Source organism: Dipteris shenzhenensis, chromosome 28 (assembly GCF_047967505.1).
Source record: "Dipteris shenzhenensis isolate YYH24624 ecotype China chromosome 28, Dip_SZ_1.0, whole genome shotgun sequence".
Classification (NCBI taxonomy): Eukaryota; Viridiplantae; Streptophyta; class Polypodiopsida; order Gleicheniales; family Dipteridaceae; genus Dipteris; species Dipteris shenzhenensis.
The window spans coordinates 8,793,257-8,817,836 of record NC_141623.1 but is presented as its reverse complement, the minus strand read 5'-3'; the positions used below and the strand labels follow the sequence as shown (position 1 = coordinate 8,817,836).

The window sequence follows — 24,580 nt, the reverse complement described above, 5'->3', positions numbered from 1 at the left end:
ATCTGAGTCACTGTAAGCATGCATCTGCAAGTCACCCCCCCTGGGAAATATCAAGCCAAACGACTTTGTACCTTGCAAGTAACGGAAGATGCGTTTTACAGCCTGCCAATGCATAATCTTTGGGCTGTGCATATACCTGCTCACCTGAGAAACTGAAAACTGAATATCAAGTCGTGTATTGCAAAGATAAATGAGACATCCACCAGCCTAGCTATAGAGTGTGGCATCAACTAATTCACCTGCATCATGCATTGTAAGCTTCAGCCCCGGCTCCATGGGAGTGGACATAGGCTTGCAATCATGCATGTTGAATCTGTCCAAGAGCTTTTGAACATACTTGGACTAAGACATAACAATGCCACGTTTCTCTTGAATAAACTGGATCCCCAAATAGAAATGTAACAAACCCATCTAGCCATATTGTGGCTCTCCTCTTCAAACACCTACCTTAGGACCCAAGAGAAGGGAAATGGATACCTACTTGGAGAGCACATTGGAAGAGCTTTGGCATTATACTCCCCATGTACACTCACTCTAGTGATCCTACTGGAAGACGTTAATCTCCATGTTCTTTTGGCTCTTCTAGCATGGTGGACTCCCAGTCAACACCTGGACATTGGATTTATTCAAAATTTCATTTGGGATAGTGGACAGGCATTGCATAGCCATTGCACAATTGTTTGGCAGGATGAGAAGTATGTCCTAAATCACCTAGGGTTCCCTCGCCTAGCTCATACAGTTCGGACCATAGGTGTTTTACAAGGGATCACATTTGGATAGGGCTATCTTCATCTAGAGAAGAGCCCCTTAGCTGATCACACTGAATTTAGTAGCATTCTCTGGGGGCCTCATTCTCCATCTGCGGATTTGGCCTATGAAATTATTGCCAGTCTTACTAAGTGGCAAATATGGTGATCTAGACGTACAGAGGCTAACAATGGGGACTAGCTGTCCGTGTACATTGATGTCATTCATTTACTATATTGCCACAAACTCTGTTTGTAATTCATGCAGGATTTGGGAGTTAGACATTAGCATCCATGTAATTACCCTCGTTAGGTAAGACTCCAATCACGTAGGTACAGTCCAAAATCATACTGCCAGTAAATAGTAGGAAATCGTCTGATGACAGTTCATTCCTTTGAAATCATAAAAGTTCTGCTATCCTCATTACTCTCCCATCAGTGACTGCATGCTACATCTCCCAACTACACAGCCAATATGAGATTTCTGACAAATTCATTCCTGTCAGATAATGTGAAGTTTTTGTCAAATCATAACTTCAGATATCCTCAATATTTTGATATGCTTTTAAGATCCATTTAAAAAGTTGTCCACACAAAACTCCACTACAACAATTGAAAACACTGTACCAAATATACATCAACAACAACAAAATGTAAATAGGGTGATAAACCAAAGGAAAACACACCATAAAGCCCCCTGTTTCAGTTTGCCACCATGTGTCAGATATTGGACAGCGCTTGTCACCAATTACTTCATGGTACCACCTACAGTCAACCAATACACAAGCTGTTTGACACCCATTGAGCTATTTTGTCCTCCTAAAGCTGTTAATTTTCAAAAGCGGATTCAATCATGAAATGCTACAGTTCTATAAAAAGCATGGTAGACTAGATAAAATAAAACAATAAAAACATACCTTATCACAGATCAAATTTCAAAATTAAAAAATATATGATAAGGAGACTGTTTTTACCAAAAGAAACCTGGTACTTACTTCCAAGCACTGGGATTGATTGGTTCACCAACACTGCCAAGCACTCGTAATGACTTACGTGAATGCTTTTTTACTGGCTGTAATATCCAGAAAGAAGGTGACATCAGTATCAATATTTTGAATTCGACTCGGTCCCCCAATTTCAAAGACTGAGAATGAAACCCTCAAAATCAGAAGTCCATGTATGTACATAAAGGGCCGAAGGAAAATCTACCTAAGTTTCATACTACATATCATATAGAGAAACGAAATCCAGCAGAGTTCCAAAAAATATGATATAATAGCTGCTAGGAATCTAAAACACAATACAAAAATCAGAGCATCTCTGATATTCTTTCCCTTCAACAAAATGTTTTCTTATGCATATTCGTGAAACTAATCTAAACGAAGAAAATGTAAAAAATCAGACGATTGTGTCTTTATATTCATTTATTTGTATAAAACCTGCCTCACGGCAAACAACTATGCACTCCATCAATCAGTTGAATTCTCATGCAGGTTTGAGGGCACAAACAAGCAAATGGTTCATAGTATTTTCCACTTCATCTTACGCTTACATGCCACCAAGAAATAGACACTCTAAATGCAGAGTATGTCTGAAATTCTAATTAAAAGACTACTGGGTAGAATGGGAAGAAAGAGGATATAAATACCCCATCGCCAGCACGCATCAACGACCGGATGGCTGTGGGAGCCGTATAAAAAATAGTCACATTATATTTGTCTACAATTTCCCAACAACGCCCTGCATCTGGATAGTTTGGTACCTGCACATGAGTGATATCGTAAGCAGCTGGCTTCTGATAGAATAATTTCAAAAACGAATTAAGAATGGGAGCAGGAGAATGACCCCAAACAAATGAAGCTCCAGTAGGCACTCAATTCCTACTTTCCAACAGAAAACACCAGAGACGTACCCCTTCAAAAACGACGACTTTTGCACCATTCAGCAACGGGCCATATGTTACATAGCTGTGTCCTGTGATCCATCCGCAGTCTGCTGTACACCTGCTTTAGCACTCAAATCAGAAACCTCCAACTCCCATTCTTATTAATTAGGCAATAAAAGTTAGCAAAAACTGCCATGGCCCAACAAGTGCACACATGCACACACACATACATGGGCACACACACTACAATAGACGCTGAAATAAGCAGAACAAGGTTCTTTATTAATTACAGATGGTGTTTTATACAGAAAGTATAAAAAATCCCAGTCGAACGAAGATATTTATTATTTATTATGCTTAGTGATACTTAATATAACTGATAAGATATAAACGTCATGCACTTGGAACGGGATTATAAAACCCAATCAAAGACTTTATCATCATCTAATTGCTGAAACCTGATGTACCCCCTAGTTGGAAGCCCACACATGTTGTGAAAAGACACATTCTTGCAAGATATTAAAAATACAGCAAGTTGAAAAACCAAGACCTTCTTGTAAAGAATGTTTATTATTGGATTGAAAAAGGAAATAATCTTTATCATGGTTAAACCCTTTCTTAAAGGAGCAGAATATAATATGTCTCCATTCAAAGAGCAGAAGCACCAGAAATCTTAAGAGTAACGACAAAAATGTTTATTCTTGAATTGAAAAAGGAAACAAGCTTTCTCATGGTACAGATGCGGAGTTACAGATATTTAGTAGCGCACATATTTGCATAACCCTTTCTTAAAGGAGCAGAATATAAATATGCCTCCTTCTAGAAAGAATTCAAAGAGCAGCAGCACCAGAAATTTTAAGAACAAAAGTTCAGAAAGAAGTAGTTGAAGCAATTAAGTGTGGCAACATGGAAGTGGTTGAAGCAATTGAGTGTAGCAACATGGAAGCAACAATGAACATCGCTTGGAAAGAAAGCTCAAGGGAGCACGTGGCAGAAGCTTGCAGTTGTAAGCAAGATAGCATGTAGCCCACCATGGATCTTCAGACAGCAGAGAAGGTGAGGCCAACAGATGCCGAAAGAGAGACCTTGACTTTCAAGCAACCATGTCAGCAGGAGACTAGGCACACGTCCTGTGAGCACACATCCCATCCGGGGTACCGTCATCGACACTCAATGGTAGAGTGTGTTCTGTTGCCCACATGTACATCCCCAAGAGAGGAGATGAGGACTCAATCAATCTCGAACATATTCCACAGGCACTTGGACCCAAATGGGACCAAAGTTGGGCCTATGTGGAGCTTGGACTACTCATGATTGACATAGGACATGACACCACATAACAAGAGCTAGCTTCGTCCTGTCCACCCAATCTTGGTTTCCATTTCATCTCATCATCGGTAGTTTCCAGGTGGTGTGCCAAACACCCCCAACGCCCCCACGGGGGGTGGTAATCTCATGCTATATTCACTTTTCTTTCCTTGGTCTCGTAGGCTTTTTTGGCCTTCAGTAGACATTAATAATTCTTTCTTTCTCCCTCTCAAATGCATCACTCGCACGAGCTTGGATTTGGTCTCATAGCCTCTATTCAGTCTCAACGAAGATAATCTCTCTCTCTCTCTCTCTCTCTCTCTCTCTCTCTCTCTCACACACACACACACACATAATTAGATTTATTGTTTCACTGCATTACTATCAAATCGACCATAAAACAAAAGTATACTTCATACATATAACCCGTCTGATTTTGCCAAGTCCAGGCAGAAGGTGACATACCAATACACATCATTGGGGTGATAATCAAATGCATATTTGAAAGTTGTTGCTGTATACACCATGTAGCCGCCTGTGGTATGCAAAACACCCTGCAAAGAGTTTGTTGAAAGAAATGATATTCAAAAGAACAATTTCATCTCAAATCAAGTGTGTGTGAAGAACAACAATTTCATCTCAAATCAATTGTGTGTGCGCGTGCGCGCATACGTGCGCGCGTGCGCGCGTGTGTGTGTGTGTGTGTGTGCGCGCGCGTGCTTCACATCTTCTGGCACTGTCCACACACTTGTGATTTCCTCGCTCTCATCCGACAGAGGCTTCGAGCAAGATTTCCTACTGTTACTTTTGGTAGGTTCTTCTGGTTATTTGGTTTTCATCCAGCTAGACAAGGTTTTGATTTATTTTTTGTTTGGGTGCACTACTGGGCACTGTGGACTCTATGGATAGATAGAAATCATAGAGTCTTTGGTGATCCTACTTTTCCATCTTTTATTTTTTTCAAACGATCTCTGCGGCAATTGTTCTATGATTGCTTTCAGACTCGTTTGATTGATCATGATGATATCTAGCTTATATTGAGATTTTCAATTGAGTAGTAGTTACTCCACTTTGGAAGTAACTACGAATGTAATTATTTCACAGCAATAAATATTTCTTCTCACAAAAACAAAGTGTGTGTGTGTGTGTGTGTGTGAGAGAGAGAGAGTGAGATTCCGTGCTAGCCCTCGTGCTCCCACGCTACAGCTGCTTGTTTCTCCCTCAGTTTGACACCCTCGAGGTTCCTTTTGATGTTCGTTTTGTGTCCGTACGCTCTGTCAGAAAATCCGGGAAAAAAAAAATCCGTACTGTCAAAAATACGTACGATTTTGTCCGTACAGTCAGAAAAGTCCGTACAGTTTTGTCCGTACAGTCGGGGAAGTCTGTACAGTCGGCCTGTCAGAAAAAAAAATTACTGTCAAAAATCCGTACAATTTTGTTCGTACAGTCAGAAAATTCCGTACAGTTTTGTCCGTACAGTCGGGGAAGTCAGTACAGTTTGCCTGTCAGGAAAAAAAAAATTCGTACTGTCAAAAATCCGTACGATTTTGTCCGTACAGCCAGGAAAAACCGTACAGTTTTGTACCTGCTGTGCTTTCCTCCTTGTAAGGCATTGCTGCTTCCAAGTTTTTTCCTTAACTCGAATGACGGATTATTCCTAGGAGAAAACCTTTCACAAAGACAAGTCCGTTTCCAACAAGAAACAAAAACAGGTGATGGATTCATATGATTCCCTTCATGACTGTGCTGAGGCTCAACTTGTTTATGAGGTTATGCATGAAGGGTTTAAAGACACCCGTAAAGATTGGAAAGATCCACTTCGCACCACTGGCATTATGGTGGAAGTGGATGATATATTTGATCCAGTTAAGGAGTATGCAAAGCATGCCATTATAATTTTCTTCCCAGGACGGATGCTTGCTGCTGCAGATGTTGGGAATTGGTTGACTCCAACCCTGGGTGGTTCTTATGTCAAAAAAGATCATTATGCAGCGAGGGGCTTTTTTGAGATCATCATGGCTGATGAGGAGCACTGTCAGGTTTTGCTAGAGTACTCTCCTCTTTTCTATGGCCAGCAGATGGTCCATGTTCTGCCCTGGTCTCCCACCCGAGATTATCAGGCATTGATTCGGCATCGTTGCTTGTTTGGGTAGAAGTTGTGGATTTTTCTCAATGCTTGTCTTCTCTTCTACCTAAAATTGCAGCTTCCCTCGGTAAGGTGGTATGTCCACCACGACCCAATGGAAATTCGAATCGCTTCTGCATTTTGTGGGATACAGATCATCCCACTCCGGCTTCATACTCGGTTACTGAGAATAATGTTTCCATGGGGAGTGCCTTTTACAAGCTCAAGTGCGGGCTGTTTGCAGGTGCTTGCTTTGAATGCAAGAAATTTGGGCACATGGCTTCACAATGCCCTTCCCGAGCTCCACGGATGCTAGTGCAAGCTGAAATGGTTCAGCCTTTGAATAAGAATGCAAATGCCTTTTCTGTGGTTAAAAACAAAGGGGTCAAACAGTTTTTCTCTATTCAAGACAAAGGCAAAACCCCGGCTGTCTCACATGGTAATGCTTCTTTTCCTGTGCCTTTTTCCTCTCCACCTCAGGGGAAGGGGGAAAATTTTTTCACTGATGGATGGCAAACTCCTCGCAAAGTGATCTCCCCCAGGCGACCTTTGCCTTCTCGGACTTGGAGTGGTGCATCCTCTCATCGGAAAACACCTGCTGAAAACTCTAGTGTTGGCTTGACCTGGGCTGCTGTGACTACAAATCGGACCTTGTTTCCTGAAGAAGAAGTTGCTGCACTTTTGTCCTCTCCTCAGGCTGATGCTTCATCCCAAGGCAGAGGCCCGGACATTGAGGTGGAAATGCAGACGTAGACAGCCCGTTAGTTGCTGTACATACCTGTCCCATAACTGTAAATATGCTTGATCATCTGAAGTGTGTTACTCTCAATCTACAGGGAATGTGTGATGGTCGCAAATGGAAACTGGTTTGGATGTATATCAGGCAATTGCAGCCTGATATAATTGCTTTGCAAGAGCATAATCAGCATATGTATGCTGGTCAAATAGGCCATTTTGCTGGTTATGATATCTTCTATGCTGGAGAGCACTCATTTTCTGGTGTGGCTTTTTTGGTAAAGCACGACCTTCAACCTGTTGTGGCTCTCAATGATCGCCATGGTAGATGGATTATTGTTCAATGCCATGTTCAAGGGGAAATTTTTGAATTTGCATCGGTTCATGCCCCCCAGTCTTCTCGTGATAGAGCTTTGATCTGGGCTACCATGCATACTTATCTATGGCCACAACATGCCTTCATTTGTGGTGACTTTAATAATGCCCCTCAATTGCGTGACAACACCTCAGGCCACACTCATATGTTGGCTTCTGAAACACAGGCATGGTCTGATTTTTTGCTTCAGTTGCACCTGGTTGATCTCTGGAAAGCATTACAGCCCATGCTTCCGGGTTATACCTTTCAGCATAATGCTCAATCTTCTTATCGGGCACGCTTGGACAGATGGTATCAGATTGATCCACAGCATTGTGATGCCTTTACTTGTCAAATTTGGATTGAACATGCTTTCACACATTCGGATCATGCTCCTCTTTGGTTGAAGCTTTCCTTACATGAATTTCCCACTGACAGATTGCCTTACCGAAGGCTTTTGCTAGTTAATAATAGTTATCTGGAGCATGCTGACTTTAAAGCCTTGGTCTCTGATGCTATTCAGCCTCTCTCTCGTCAGATACACATTGGTTTGGATTATGCCTGGCAGGCTTTTGTTGCTCGGATGCAAGCAGTTATTCGAGATTATGGCAAATCCTATATGCAAGCCACAAGGGAGACTGTAGCACATGCCAAATTTACATGTCAGAGTTTGACTGAGCTTGCTCATCTTCGCCCTTTGTCTTCAAAGGAAAGCATGCTCTTATGTCAGGCTCAATTCTCTCTTCAATCTAATGATCGCAGAAAGCTTGCTAAATAGGAAACTTGATCCAGACAACGGGCATTTTTGGATAAAGGCTGCTCTTCCAAGCAATTTTTTAAGAGTTTACACTACAGAAGACAGGCTGCCAATATCTGTCGGATCCAGATGCCTGACGGTTCTTGGTCAACATCTCGTTCAGAGCTTGCTGATTTATGTGTGCAGCACTTCTCCACTCATTTTGGACATCTGGATACTCTTTCTCCTCGGGTCGTGTCTGCACGTCAGCTTCTTTTGCAGCATGTTCATCCAATTCTGTCTGATGCTCAGTGTTTGGAACTTGAACATCCCTTCACTAAAAGGGAATTGTCTGATGCACTGAGATCCTGTGGCAGATGGAAATCTCCAGGATGGGATGGTCTCACTGTTGAATTTTTTCTTACATTCTGGGATCTTCTTAAATTCACCTTGCTGCAAATGGTAAATATAACATGGCAAAATCAGCAGATGCCTTTGTCATGAAGAAAGGGTCTTCTCAAGCTGATTCCAAAAAAGTAGCTATGTGATTCACTGGGTGATTGGAGGCCAATCACGCTCATGCCAGTCATTTACAAGATCATTGCCAAAATGGTGGTTGATCGGATTAAAGGTTATTTGCATGATGGGTTTCATCCCTCCCAATATGGCTTTGTTCCATGTCGCCATATCACAGATAACATTGCCAATGCTTCTATTGGGATTGAATATGCCAAATACACGCAACAGGATGTTCTACTCTTGCAGGTAGATATAGCAAAAGCCTTTGACACAGTTCAATGGGATTTCCTCTCGCAAACTATGCGAGCTTTGGGGTTTGGACAAAAAATGCAGCAGGTTATTTACTGGCTTTACAGAGATAGCAATGCGGCTTGCATTATTTCTGGGGATATCTCTGATGAGTGGACTCTTCATTGTTCGGTCCGCCAGGGATGCCCTCTCAGTGCTTTACTGTATGCCATTGCTACTCATCCTATGCTGCAATATATTGATCATCTTGTGGCTACAGGATCACTTCACGGCTTGGAATTGGATGCTAATCGTAGCATGGTTGCTCAAGCTTATGCTGATGATTCTTTCTTTCTCAAAGAATACGCCCCATGAGCTTGATGCAGGCCCGCTCTATTTATGGTTTGGCAGCTGGTCTTCATGTTAATTTTTAGAAGTCTAAGCTGCTCCCTTTGCATTCCAAAGACTGGCATAGTCTATTATGGCCCGGGGATATCATTCCACCCACTCAGTTTGTTCGTCATCTTGGTTACCCTTTGGGGTGGGAACTCACTCGCCGACAACAAACTAATTGGGTTTTGGCTAAGCTTCGGAAAAAGCTTGAGTATTGGAAACTGGCAACCAGGCCTTTGCACGTTCGTCTTCGAATAGTGCAGTCCATCCTTGTGGCATATATTCAATTTTACTTGCCATTGATCATGTTCACTAAGGCAGATCTTACATCTTTCATGTCTGTCTTTTTTATGGAACTCTTCTGGCGATCCAAACATGGCAGAAAAAGTCTCAGGCTGCTTTCGATGCATCACATTTGTTCTCCCAAGATGCATGGTGGATTGAACATCACGGATATTCATGTGCATATTCTTGCCCACAGGGGGAAAATGTTGCTGCAGTTTCTGCAAGGTGATCAGCCTTGGGCTCTTATGATTAGAACTCTGGTCACTCATATCAGTATTTCTGCGTTTGGTCATTGGCAACTCAATCACTGGGATTTCTTTTTTGGCTGCACTGATGGCACTTTGCTTGGATGCCCTTTTGTCTCCCACTTGCTTCTCGACTGGAAGCATGTTCTTTCTCATCTGGAATGGAATGGACGGCAATCTTTACTTGGGAATTCTTTGAGAGCTGAAAGCATTCACTGGTCGAAAGTCTTTCAGCCTCCCTTGGCTTTACAGGAACCTCGACGTTCCTACTTTGTCTCGTTTAAAGGCATCACCTCGATTGCTGATGTTATAGATGATGCTGATACTGTGCTCCCCTTTTCTCTAGCAGCCACTACATATGGATTGGGCTCTCATTATCGTCCTTTGTGGCGACAAATTACTTCTATGCTTTCGCCCTTTGTTCCGATTCCTCCTTTGAAACTCCAGGACCGAATGGAAGATTGGACTTTGACTTCTCCAGGGTCCTCTTCTCGTCCTTTGAGGCTATCTCAGATTACTGTACCTGCATTGTATAAAATCCTTTTGCCTCAACCTTGGGTTTCAGAGAGAGGTGATTCTGTTTGGCGAATGCATCGCCCAGCCAAGTGGTGGAGGAAAAGATTACAGCAACTTTGGGCCTATAAAGTACCGCTTTGGCAACAGGTTTTCTTTTGGCGAGTTCTTTTGGGAGTGTTTCCATCTGGACAGCTATTAGCTCATCGACACATTGCTCCTGCACTTTGCCATAGATGTTCTGCTTCTTCGGAGACTGTGCCTCACTTGTTTTTTGATCTTCTTCGACAGCACGTGCGAGCGAGATTCCCATCTGTTCCATTTGGGAAGTTCTTCTGGCTATTTGGGTTTCATCCATCCAAACGAGAGTTCATCTTTTCTTCGTTTGGGTTCGCTACTGGACACTATGGACTTTATGGACATATAGGAATTGTAAAGTCTTTGGTGATCCTACTTTCTCTTTGTTTGGCTTTTTTAGCTGTTCTCTGCAGCAATCTTTCTTTGATTGCTTGCAGACCCGCTGCATAGATCATGAGGTCTTTTTGGCGTATACTGAAATTTTCAGTTGATGTAATTGTAGCACCTTTTTTTGAGTAGCAGTGTGTGGTGGTGTGTGTGTGCCTCTATGTGTGTGTGTGTAAGGAAGTATGTGTGTGTGTGTGTGTGGTTAAAAACCAGCCCGTTGGTATCACCTACCTGCTACGCTACATCAGAGTGCAAAAAATGACATTTTGGAGCATTAAATACCTGCCGTACAGCCCGCCATCCTTCCGTACAGGTTCCATACAGGTGTACGGACCTGTGCGGCCTGTCCCGCTCTGCTCAGGCTGCTGCTGCCACTTGATTTCCTGCTCCTGGGTCGCTTTTCTGCAAGGATTTGCTCACGGACTCCCCTTTCTCTCCTCTTGGGTTTCTGGGTCCTGTGTAGTCTTTCCATCACCAGAATCTCTCTTCTTTTTCTGAAATCTAGTTCATCTAGGAACTTTTACTTTTTTTTTTCTCAAAATTCCCACATCTCTCTTTCCCCTTCTTCTCTTTGCAAATATAATACTCTATTCTTCTCTGTGGGCTGCTTTTTTGGGACTGTTTTTTATCTACTATCACTTTACAGGTACCTCCTTTTTGGGTTCCATCTTCTTCCGAAGACATGGCTAAATACTCTTATGAAAAAACTTTTCAAAAGGATCGATCAGTTCAATGCAAAAAGCAAAAGCAAGCTCAGGGTCAGCATGACCCAGTGCATGACTCTGTTGAAGCACAACTGGTTTATGATGTCATTCATGAAGGTTTTGCAGACACAAGGAAAGAGTGGAAAGACTTTGTTCCATCGGTTGGTCTGATGGTTGAAGTGGATGAAATTGTGGATCCAGTTAGAGAATATGCCAAAAATGCGGTTATTTTATTTTTCCCAGGTTGGATGCCACCTGCTGCAGAGGTAGGCAACTGGTTGACCCGCACACTAGCTGGCTCATTTGTTCGGAAGGTACACTATGCAGCCAGGGGCTTTTTTGAGGTCATTATGGTAGATGAGATTCACATGCAAATGCTTTTGGAACATTCGCCCCTCTTTCTTGGGCAGCAAATGGTGCACGTTTTGCCATGGTCTCCCACAAGGGATTTTCAAGCTTTAATCCGACACCGATGTCCGGTCTGGGTTGAAGTTGTAGATTTCCCACAATGCATGGCTTCACTCTTGCCTAAAATTGCAGTGACTTTAGGTAAAGTGGTTTGCCTACCACGGCCTAATGGCAATTCAAATCGATTTTGCATTCTCTGGGATACTGATAATCCCACCCCAGAGTCTTATTCAGTCACAGTAAACAATGTTGACATGGGAAGTGCTTTTTATAAATTGAAATGGGGCTTATTTGCAGGGGCTTGCTTTGACTGTAAAAAATTTAGGCACATGGCTTCGCAGTGTCCAATGAGTTGCTTCTGTCTATGCACCTCAATCTTCTCAGAATACATCTGCAATTTGGGATGCCACGCAGCAATATCCATGGAGATATCATGTCTTTATCTGTGGGGATTTCAATAATGCTCCGCAACATGGTGACAATACATCAAGACATACTCATATGTTGACCCCTGAAAGGCATGCATGGTCTCAATTACTGATGCACCTTGATTTGATAGATCTTTGGAAGGAATTGCAACCTTCGTCACCAGGATACACTTTCCAACATAATGCCCTTTCCTCTTATCAGGCACGTCTAGATCGTTGGTATAGTGTAGCTCCGCAACAAAATGATGATTTTACATGCAAAATGTGGATTGACTATGCCTTTGTGCATTCAGATCATGCACCTTTATGGTTGAGGTTCTCTTTTTATGATATGCCAGATGATAGACTGCCTCAAAGGCGACATCTGATTGTGAACGATAGCTATTTGCAACATGTTGCTTTCAAGGCCATGGTTACTGAAGCATCTCACTCTCTGTCTTCTTTGATATTGATAATGCATGGGATTCTTTTGTTTCTAAAATGCAAGATGTAATTAGAGATTATGGCAAGTCTTACATGAAGACTCTGAGGGAAACTGTTGCTCAGGCCAAATTAACTTGTCAAGACCTCACTGAACTCAATCATCTTCATCCATTGTCATTGCATGAGCAAACAACACTATGCCAAGCTAAACATTGTCTTCAAATCAATGATCACAGGAAACTGGCTAAATGGGAGACTACAGCAAGATAAAGAGCCTTTACAGATAAAGGTTGCTCTTCCAAACAATTTTTTAAAAGCTTGCATTAGAAGAGATTAAAAACAAACATTTGCAGGGTGCTTCTGCCTGATGGTTCATGGACTACATCACGGTCACAGCTTGCTTCTCTTTGTGTACATCATTTCTCTCAGCAGTTTGGTTCTGCAAATCCTCCCTCGCAACAGGTTTTTTCTGCCAGAAATTTACTTTTACAGCATGTTTCTCCTATTATTTCGACTACTCAAGCTTTGGAATTGGAGGAACCTTTTACTGAGAGGGAATTGTCAGATGCAATCAAATCCTGTGGTAGATGGAAATCTCCAGGATGGGATGGTCTTACAGTTGAGTTTTTTCTAGAATATTGGCCTTTATTGAAGCATACATTGCTGCATATGGTGAACTCTGCTTGGTAGAATCAGGAAATGCCAAACACATGGAAGCGAGGTCTTGTTAAACTCCTTCCAAAAAAGCAAATTTGTGAATCTTTGGCTGATCGGAGACCTATCACGCTTATGCCGGTCATTTACAAATTTACTATCAAAATGATTGTTGATCAGTTGAAAGGCTATTTACATGATGGGTTGCATCCTGCGCAATATGGCTTTGTTCCTCGTAGGCATATCACAGATAACATTGCTAATGCTTATGTTGGAATCGAATATGCCAAATATATGCAGCAGGATGTTTTGCTATTGCAAGTTGATATTGCCAAAGCTTTTGATACTGTTAAGTGGGATTTTATTTCATCAACTATGCAGGCCTTGGGATTTGGCCCAAAAATGCAGCAAGTTATCAATTGGTTATATCAAGATAGTAAAGCTGCCTGCATACTTTCAGGGGATATTTCTACAACCTGGACTCTTGGTTGTTCTGTTCGGCAAGGATGTCCCCTCAGTGCTTTACTTTTTGCCATAGCCACTCATCCAATGCTTCAATATATGGACCACCTTTTGGACACTGGCATGTTGCATGGATTGAAAATTCCTGGCAGCCGTAGCATGATCGCCCAAGCATATGCTAATGATTCTTTCTTTACCCCAAAAAATACTCGGAGCGATCTCTCCATGATTATGCAAGCTCTTTCTACATATGGTTTGGCTGTTGGTCTTCGTGTCAATTTTCAGAAATCAAAATTATTGCCATTGCATGCTAAAGACTGGCATAGTCTTTTGTGGCCTCGGAAAGTTGTTCCAACTTCTCAACTAATTCGACATCTTGGCTATCCTCTAGGTTGGGGGCTTACTCGTTCTCAGCAAACTAATTGGGTGCTTACAAAGTTAAAGGAAAAACTTGAATATTGGAAGCTTGCAACTTGGCCATTACATCTTCGTTTGCGAATAACGCAATCCATTTTGATAGCATACATACAATTCTATCTACCTCTCATCATGTTCACTAAGGCAGACTTGGTTTCCTTTATGTCTGCTATCATGGAGATTTTATGGTGTTCAAAAAATGGCAAGAAAAGTCTCAAATTACTCTCTATGCATCGTCTCTGCTCTCCAAAGATGCACGGGGGTCTGAACATACTCAATATTCAAATACATATACTTGCTCACAAGGGAAAAATGATGTTGCAGTTCATGCAAGGGGATCAGCCTTGGGCTTTCATGATCCGCTCTCTTTTGTTGCATATTGATACCTCTGCTTTTGGGCATTGGCAGCCTACACAGTGGGATTTCCTATTTGGCTCTATTTAAGGCAAGATCAGAGGCTGTCCTTTTGTCTCTCGTTTGCTTCTTGATTGGAAGCATATTTTATCCCACCTCGAATGGAATGGCAAGGATTCTTTGTCGGGAAATTCCTTGAGGGCTGAGAATATTTATTGGCCCAAAGTATTTTACCCTCCTTTGGCTATACAAGAACCCAGGCGTTCTTACTTTCTATCTTTCAAAGGCATTTCCTCTATGGCGGATGTACTTCAAGATGATGGCACTCTTTTTATCTTTTTCTATAGCTGCTAGCAAATATGGTTTGGGAGCTCATTATCGTCCTTTATGGCATCAAATTTCAGAAATGCTTCAACCATTCTTGCCGGTACCTCGGTTGGAACTTCAAAATAGGCTTGAGGATTGGACTCTACATTCTTCTTCCTCTTCAGCCCGCCGTCCTTGAAGCTCTCACATATCACAGTGCCTTCTCTGTATAAAGTGTTACTACTTCCGCCTTGGATTTCTGACAGAGCAAATTCTGTTTGGCATATGGATCGCCCACTAAAGTGGTGGAGAAAGCGGCTGCGTCTCCTTTGGCATTCTAAAGTCCCTCTTCGGCAACAGCTTTTCCTTTGGCGAGTCTTACTTGGCATTTTTCCATCTGGGCAGTTACTCGCACATAGACATATTGCTCCGGCTGTTTGCCACAGATGTCTACAGTCTACCGAATATGTGCTTCACATCTTCTGGCACTGTCCACACACTTGTGATTTCCTCGCTCTCATCTGACAGAGGCTTCGAGCAAGATTTCCTACTGTTACTTTTAGCAGGTTCTTATGGTTATTTGGTTTTCATCCAGCTAGACAAGGTTTTGATTTATTTTTTGTTTGGGTGCGCTACTGGGCACTATGGACTCTATAAATAGACAAAAATCATAGAGTCTTTGGTGATCCTACTTTTCCATCTTTTGTTTTTTTCAAACGATCTCTGCGGCAATCGTTCTATGATTGCTTTCAGACTCGATTGATTGATCAAGATGTATATCTAGCTTATACTTAGATTTTCAGTTGAGTAGTAGTTAGTAGTTACTCCACTTTGGAAGTAACTACGAAAGTAATTATTTCACAGCAATAAAATATTTCTTCTCACAAAAAAGTGTGTGTGTGTGTGCGTGCGTGCACTATCTGTCGTCGGTGTTTAGCTCCCTAGGAATCTGTATCTCATATCTTTTGGAATTGCTCGGAGATACATAATTTCTTGGGTATTCGCGACAGATTGAGATTGAGATTCTCTCAGGCTGTTTTTCGAAAGCAATTTTGGTTGTTTGGGATCTATCCCAAACGGCCAGATTTTTCTTTGTTCTTTACCTGGGTTCACTTCTGAGCACTCTGGACTCTCTGGAAAGCTAGAAACCACAGAGTCTTTGGTGATCCAGTATATTATACTTTTGTCTTTTTCTATCGTTCTTTGCAACAATCGCTCTTCGATTGTTAGCAAACTCACTGCATGGATCAAGATGTATATTTTGTCCTACATGGACATCTTTGCTTGATGTACTATTTCTGTTTCTTGGCTAGGTATATTGTAATATAAAGCAATCAAAGATTTCACCCCAAAAAAAAAGTGTGTAATTTAATTTTAACTTTAAAAAGATACCTTAACCAAACTGATGCAAAGAATATCTCAAGAGAAAAAACAGCATTAGAAAATGTGATATGAAATCAATCTCTTTCCGAATCAATAGTTCTTGATTTGAAAGTTTACATCATCTTAAACATCACCATTAGAAATAGGGCTATCCCTGGTCATTTTTCTTCTTATATCATACCTTAGGCCTCCCAGTGCTGCCACTAGTATAGAGTAAAAAAAGAGGATCTTCTGCATCAACCCATTCAACAGCACAGCTGGTAGAATAACCTGGAATTACATCCTGCAAACAACTAGCAATTCTAAATGAGACTCAACATTCCATATAGAAGGAAACAGAGTTTAAAATATGTAAACTTATCATTTTTATACAGAAAACATTAATCATTTGAAGGAATCAATGGAACATCTCAGTTTTCACTAAACATGTCAAAGTTGTGCCTTCTAGAGCTTTTTTCTCTCCAAACAGATGTATATACAAATGTACACATATTTGTGCATGTAAGTATGCATACACACCAACACACAAATGCATACATCCATCTACTAGCTATCTATATATGCATGTAATAGATTGATATACAGTCAGACAACAAACGCACACATGCATGCACTTAGAATGCACATAAGAGGTCAAACCTTCCCTTCACAGATTGTCATGTGCACGGACGTGTACTGGGTACAGAAGACTAGCTCAGGTAGCCTGGGGAGGCTTAGAGCTAGGCAGGCTTGATTCTCGGGTTGAGTGGCAAGGGTATGAACCAGAAGGAGGTCTTCGCTATTTTTGGTACTTGGGGCCCGACTCTATATAAGGGGCCCAGAGGTTCAGTTCTTAGGGAGCCGATGGGAGCGAGTCTCGTTCCCAAGTGCTAGGACTGATCCTAGATTGAGTCGCAGACGCCTGCCTGCATCATAGCGTAGCCCAAGGCCCAACAGCAGATCCCAGGCTTCACAGCGCCACTTGGTGGTATGGGACACCAGGCTAGTTAGGATCTGGTTGGGAGTTCGTGCCAGTAGCTCAACTCGTGGCTCGGAGGGGACATCTCTTGATTCGGGATCGCATCCCGTAGATGTCATGGTTGGGTAATGAGCAGCCTGCTCAGTTTCCTCACGTTTGGTGTGTTCTTGTGTTTGCTTGCAGATCAGAGATTTCAGGAGTGCTGGGGTCATGTCAGTTGGTATCAGAGCCAACTCCTGAGGTAGGAACTTCTGTTGCGAGAATTTTGGGCGAATTTTTCTCCAAGTATGCCTCAATTTCGAAATTCATGTTCATGCCTTGCAAGTGACTGCTGGTTCATCATTTAAGGGAAGTGGTACTGGATTGGGATAGAAGGAAGGAGAGAGAGAGTAAGAAGGGTGATTTCGTTGCAAGATGTGACGGGCTGAGAGAGAGGAAGAGGTGTGTAGTTAGGAGGAGGTAGTGAGGTCTGGGTAGAGGAGTGAGAAGGGAATCGTGAGAGAGCGTAGAGCTGGGACGAACCAAGGGGGGTTCTGTGTGTGGCTGGCTGCTCATGGGACGCGATGGTAGGTCGAACATGAGTGCATGAAGGTGCGCAGCAGGATAGGGCTAGATCGCAATCTAGGCCAGATGCTTTTCGGAGGGACCTAGAGGCTTTAAAAAGCACTATCTCTCCGTTTTTGAAGGGTGAGCTTTTGAAAAGCAGGGCTTTACTAAAAGCCTGCTCTCCCGTTCTTAATTCGGCCACCTTGCCTTCTCTCCTAGCCTATGGATTGCGCAACCTTCCAGCCCCTATATGTCTTCACGCTCAGGAGCCAGAAACGTTGTACGGCCTGCTGCAGAAATCCGTACAAACAGCCAAGAGCGGGAGTCCCGAGTCCAAGAATCTGAGCTGATCGTCAGCTCAACCCAGCCTACCTTCTTCATCAGCCAACCTTCCCTTCTTCCGTCATCTCCTCACTCGCCAGCTCGTCTCTACCTCCTAGCTCTGAGGCCACCTGCTTGTTTCTCTTCTCTAGCCTATCTTCTTTTTCATATCAGATTTCAGTCATGGTTGATTCCGTAGACCCCGGGCTTGCAATGGAAGACCAGGATACGAACTACCATGCGGATGATGACCAGGGTCTCTACGATGATTTGATAACGAAGACTGCCTTTAGTGAACTCACCACTGCTTCTGATGAAAAGTTTGAGCGGGTTAATACGAATCAAACAAGGAAGCAACTCCAAGGGATTCAGACTTCACTCTCACTTTTGACTAGCACTGCTCAGGCGCTCATGCATGTGGATGCCTTGGCTTCAGTGTTAGGTCCAAACATCAGTCCAGATCCTTTTCCCGATGATCAGAAGTCTCGTACCAAGGAGCAGCTTGCAGCAGGGTATATGTCAGGGAAGGCTTTATTGTGGTGGAAGGAACTCCGACCCAAGCCTCTAACATGGATAGAATTCGAAGAGGTCTTCAGGAAAGAGTTCCTGAAGAAGGAAGATTACGATATCGTAGGCAAGCTCAAAGCCCTCGATATGTCCAAGCTGAATCTGACTTTTGAGGTTTATCTTCAGAGCTTTCGGGATTTGCAGACCATAGCTACAAAGATGGATCCAATGACCTTGTTAGGTTTCTTTGTGGATGGTTTGCCTAACTCGTACAAGCTACAGATCAAGAACAACAAGTGTACCACTTTGCAAGAGGCCATGAATTACGCACGCATCTATGATGATACCATGGCCAGCGCAAAGGGAACCACCATTGCCGACATGGGTGGGAAGAACAAGAGGAAGTTCTTCCAGTCTACCACTGATATCGGGGAGTCAAAGTCTATAGACAACGGCTCCAAGAAGAACTTGACTCAAACGAAGAATGGTAGTGCCTATTTCCTCCGCACATTGAAGTTAAAGAAAGAAGGACGTTGCTTCATATGCGAGGAGCGGGGCCACACTAGGAATGATTGTCCTAAGCGCAGGAACCAGATACAAGCGCCGGGACCGAAGCTCCATGCGGGTCAAGGTACCAAAGCTAAGGGAGCTAATCAAGTTTTGATGACCGGTATTTCGGTAAATGTCATTACCTGCCCACTTTCTTGTAATTGCACTTTTCATTATTTGGTTCCCATGATCTTTTCCGAGTTTATGGAGAAGTAAGGGACCAAAGAGTCCACATTCTCTTGACCCGAGCAGCTCTCACAATTTTGTTAATTACAAACTTGTGCAGAGGATGGGGCTGTCCACGATACCTAGCGATCACACCTACGAGGTGCAGCTTTTAGCCGGGAAGCAGTTTTGGGATCGCAAGATTGAGGCACCTTCTATCCGGATTCAAGACTACACAGCTACTCTTACGTGCTATGTCATGCACTTAGAACATGTGGACTTATTAATCGGAATAGAGTGGTTTAAAACCCATGATATTCGGATTGGATGGAAAGAGCATACCCTTTCTGTTTTGGATAAGGACACCCAATTTTGTATACAGTGTGATAATATTCCCTCTTCTCAGGGACCTATTGTATCTACGATGCAGCTTTGGATACAATAAACACTTCTCATTATGATGTGTATCAGTGTGTTTTGATTCCGCTTTCTTCATATGTTGTCTCTGTTAATAACAAAAATGATTTAAGTGTGTTTGAACACCGTGAATTGAGAATGTTGTTGGATGATTTCATGGATGTATTCCCTGCTCAACTGCCGGAAGGTTTACCTCCTGAACGGGCAATAGACCATCGCATAGATTTAGTACCTGGGGCTCAACCTATTAGTATTCCACCTTATAGGATGAGCCAGCTTGAGGAGGATGAGTTAGCTTCACAGCAACAAGATTATCTGAATATGGGCTATGTTCGCCCAAGTAAATCACCTTGGGGAGCACCTGTCCTCTTAAGAAAGAAGAAAGATAATTCGTGGAGAATGTGTATAGATTATAAACGATTGAATAAAGTGACAATTAAGAATCAATACCCTCCTCCTCGTTCCGATGATTTGATAGACCGTTTGGCCGGAGTGAAGTATTTCACTAAGATTGATTTGCGTACGCGTTATCACCAAATCCGTATCTATGCTAAACACATAGATAGAACCGCATTCTAAACTAGGTATGGCCACTACGGGTTTCTCGTATTACCTTTTGGTTTGACCAATGCTCTTGCTACCTTCCAGCAAATGATGAACGATTTATTCAAAGATTTTCTGGGCAAATTCGTTGTCGTGTTCTTTGATGACATCTTGGTATACAGCGGAACCCTAGAGGATCACATTGGACACCTCTGGATTGTCTTAGTTATCCTAAGACAGTATAAGCTCTATGCCAAGATGAGTAAATGTGACTTCTTTATGAAGGAGATCATTTACTTAGGACACAAGATTTCTTCTGAAGGTATTAGCATTGATATGGATCGTATCCAGAAGGTTTTAGAATGGTCTATTCCTCAGAGTCTGAAACAACTTCTTTCTTTCCTAGGATTCACGGTTTTTCTACGGAAGTCTGTGCGTGATTATTCACACATCACGGTACCTCTGACCAACATATTGAAAGGTCATGGACGCAGGTCTACCCAGCCGATCTCTTGGAATAATGCATTGAACAAGGCTTCTAAAACCTTGAAGTTAACTATCAAGGAACCACCCGTTCAACAGGGAAGACCTGTAGCTTTTGAGAGTAAGAAGCTAGACGACACCCAATATTGTTGGCCCATACTAGAAAAAGAACTCTATGCAGTTGTGTATGCTCTAAAGGTTTGGAGACACTACTTATGGTTAGAAGTTTCTTGTATTGACCGATCACTAGTCAATCAAGTATGTGTGTGACAGGTCTGAATTGACAGGAAGGAAGGCTAGATGGGCAAAGTTAATGCAAGATTTTGATTTTGAAATACATTATCGAAAGGGTTCGCTGAATAGTGTGGCGGATGCCTTAAGTCGAGTCAAGTTTGTAAATGCGATGTCATTTACGAAAGTATCCTCATACCTATTTCAATCCTTGAGAGGGCTTTGCGCAACTAAAAGTCATTTCAGTTCTTATTGGCAGAAAGTCTAGAATGGTAGCTCCATGGTTGACCAAGACTCAGGGATTGTGCCCCCTAGCGTACATGCGGCGGGAGGTCAGTGGGTGATTAGGAACGGCTTGCTGTTTCGGAATGGAAGGATATGTGTACTAGATGTTTCGGATCTTCGATCCAAGATTCTCTAGGAGTGTCATGATGCTCGTAGTGCTGGACATCCAGGTATACATCGAACTCTGTCTCTTGTGAAGCATACCTTTTATTGGCCTAAGATGCGTACATTTATTAAAAACTATGTGGCAGGTTGCCGGGTTTGTCAGGTTACTAAGGCATAACGCCTTAGAAGCGCGGGTTTATTACAACCATTGCAAATCCTGGGTAATAAATGGAAAATTATTTCCATGGATTTTATTACCGGTTTGCCTAGAATGTGCAAGGGTCATGGCTCCATTTGGGTCATAGTGGACCATCTGACAAAAATGGCTAGATTCTTACCTACTAGAACAACCATCTCAGTTGTTTAGCTGGCTCACGAGTTTGTGGACCACTTGTTTAAGCTGTATGGTTTGCCCTCTGACATAGTCAGCGACAAGGACTCGAAGTTTACAAGTAACTTCTGGACACTTGTTTTTGAAACTACTACAAGTATGAGTTCCTCAGATCATGCACAATCTGATGGCAGTACAGAGAAGGTCAACCAATTGGTTGAAGATATGCTTCGGGCATATGTTTCTAAGAGACAGTCTTCATGGGAAGATTATCTACCTATGATAGAATTTGCTTATAACAGTGCAAAGCATTCGAGTACTGGTTACAGTCCTTTTATGCTTATGTACGGGTTTCAACCTAAGTCACCAATTATGGTTGGGTTAAAGGGAATCCAAAATGATGCTGCAAAGACATTCTTGCAAGACATGCAAGAAATGTTGTAGTTTGCCAAGGAGTCTATTAGAAGTGCCCAAGATCGGGACAGATTTTATGCTAATCGACATCGTTCACCTAGAGAGTTCTCTCAAAGAAACGATGGTATATTTGCGTATTCCCAAGGAATCCAAGAGCCTAAGTACTCGTTTGGTTCCAAAGTTATCCCCCAGATACTGTGGTCCGTTCAAGGTTATTAAAAGAATTGGACCAGTTGCATATAAACTAGAATTGCCTCCTGATGTTAAAGTACATCTAGTATTTCACGTCAGTAGACTGAAAGAGTTACTGGGTGCAGATGATCAACTTGTTTCTCCTGAAGAAATAATAGAAGTTATAGGTTTGACTTTTATTCCACACGAGCCTTAGAGTATTCTTGAATTTCGTGAAACACAGATTCGTAATAGAACTATCACGGAATACAAGATCAAGTGGAAGGATCGTGTTGAGGAGGATGCAACATGGGAGACATTACAAAACCTCCAGAGGACATTCTCGAGTTTTTTAGCGAGCTCAGGAGTGAGTTCTTAGAGGAGGGGAAGTATGTCATGTGCACGGATTGGTATCTGACGTGTACTGGGTACACAAGACTAGCTCAGGTAGCCTGGGGAGGCTTAGAACTAGGCAGGCTTAATTCTCGGGTTGAGTGGCAAGGGTACGAACCTAAAGGAGGTCTTCGCTATTTCTGGCGCTTGTGGCCCGAGTCCATATAAGGGGCCCAGAGGTTCAATTCTCAGGGAGCCGATGGGAGCAAGTCTCGTTCCCACGTGCTAGGTCTGATCCCGGATTGAGTCGCAAACGCGCGCCTGCATCATAGCGTAGCCCAAGGCCCAGCAGCAGATCCCAGGCTTCACAGCGCCACCTGGTGGTATGGAACACCAGGCTGGTTAGGATCTGGTTGGGAGTTCGTGCCAATAGCTCAGCTCGTGACTCGGAGGGGACATCTCCTGATTCGGGATCACATCCCGTAGACATCATGGTTGGGTGGTGAGCAGCCTGCTTAGTTTCCTCACGTTTGGTGTGTTCTTGTGTTTCCTTGCAGATAAGAGGTTTCAAGAGTGTTGGGGTCGTGTCAGATTGGGAGGCATCATCAGTTGGATCTCAATATTCAACCTTGATGGGCTCATTTGTGTGAAGCTTAACCAGCACATTTGGCAACATCTCATACAGTCAAAGACTCCCTGACTCAGTTGGTGGGGTCACGAATCCTTCGTGGGTAATGTTAGTAAGAAGTTGGTTGCATGAGGTATTAATGAAAGTTTTGATGAAAGGTGGCTAACAATGTAGCTGGCCACATGCCAAACATCATCTTGTCCAAGGTACACTAGGACAATGTAGGCATTCAAATGGTCACCCTTGCTATCTGGTGTCCAGGTGGTTTCATGAGTCTTCGAGCTTTTAGGCTGTTTGTGACCCTTTCTCATCTCCATATGAGCTTGTAACCAGTTTTCCAGTAAAAAAATTTCGCTCTTTTTTTTGTTGTTGCAATCTTTTAATATTCCTGAGTGCCCGAAAAGAATTATTTTGATCAACTCCTTCAAATCATATGAGAGCTCACGCTAGAGGGTTGACTGCCTTGAAATAGATTCATCAACATCAAATTCTGATCCTGCAGTGGAGAAGTCTGCTGGCACTATTTTTCATTCAGGACACCTTTCACTGATGAAGAAGGGGCTCTGGAAAGTTGTGGTTGAAATCCAGAAGTGGCCAATTACAGTTGCCTAAAAGATGCAGCCTTGGACACAAGAAATTAGAAAAAGAACTTCGCACTCATAATAATGTTTCAAAGACTTCTCATGAGGTTTGGCTTCATTTAAAGGGACTAGTTGGCTCCCACAAGAAGTGTTGTTTAAGCAAACCCTCTTACATTGAAGTCTTGGAGAGTATGTCAATTGTGCTCTCTAATGGCTCAATTGGCTAGCCTCAAAGCTCCAATTGAAGATGAGGATACGGTGCTCCTCGTGACTTCCTGCTTGATGGAGAATGTCACATGAAGACTCAACACAACAATAGTGGTGAAAAACCTGATATTTTGACAAAGTGCATGGGACAACAAGGTGTCAAGACAGAAAGAAAGGCCCCTCAACCTCAAACCTGCACAGATGGTCATCATGAAACCTTGGGCTAGAAAAAGGCATATTGACAAGAAGCATGGTGTTTCACCAGCTCACTGCAAGACCATGAATGGAGGTAGAAGTTCAAAGAAATTAATTTGTGAGCAACTGATGACTCATGTTACAAGGACAACAAGCGGGACAAAGAAGTTGTTTCTGCAAGACTCTGAGAATCTGTTCTGAAGTTTTAGTACTTTGTAGCGCAATAGTTGTAGGTGGTCCGAATAACCGCTAGTGCCTCAGCAATTTTGTGATCTGCTGAAGACCATTTCTTTGCAGTCAAGTTCTGTAACTCCTATGTGGGCATATAGTTGTATCTATGGATATTTGTTCATAGAGAAAACATGTTCTGTAGAATTGGGACCCTGCAACAGAACACAGAGGGACTGATTGGGATCTTCAAGCGATCATGCCACAGAAGACCAAGTCATATGACTGTTCTGTGTTAGAACAAGTTATGGTACTTGAGTTGCTGCAATAGTTTCACTGCACCTTGTCTTGTTCTCACTCCCTCA

General features: G+C 42.6%; 1 protein-coding gene across 2 annotated transcripts in view; it reads right to left on the bottom strand.

The window, feature by feature from the left end:
* Positions 1-24,580, bottom strand: part of ACS (acetyl-CoA synthetase) — a 72,819-nt gene that overhangs the window by 11,018 nt on the left and 37,221 nt on the right. For both annotated transcript variants that reach the window (XM_087399283.1, XM_087399282.1), the window contains exons 7-12: positions 16,259-16,360; positions 4,405-4,493; positions 2,659-2,749; positions 2,395-2,508; positions 1,742-1,818; positions 1,433-1,511 (exon numbers count right to left, since the gene is read on the bottom strand). In XM_087399283.1, the coding sequence (XP_087255409.1) occupies positions 1,433-1,511; positions 1,742-1,818; positions 2,395-2,508; positions 2,659-2,749; positions 4,405-4,493; positions 16,259-16,360 (552 nt within the window). The remainder of the gene's footprint in view (positions 1-1,432; positions 1,512-1,741; positions 1,819-2,394; positions 2,509-2,658; positions 2,750-4,404; positions 4,494-16,258; positions 16,361-24,580) is intronic.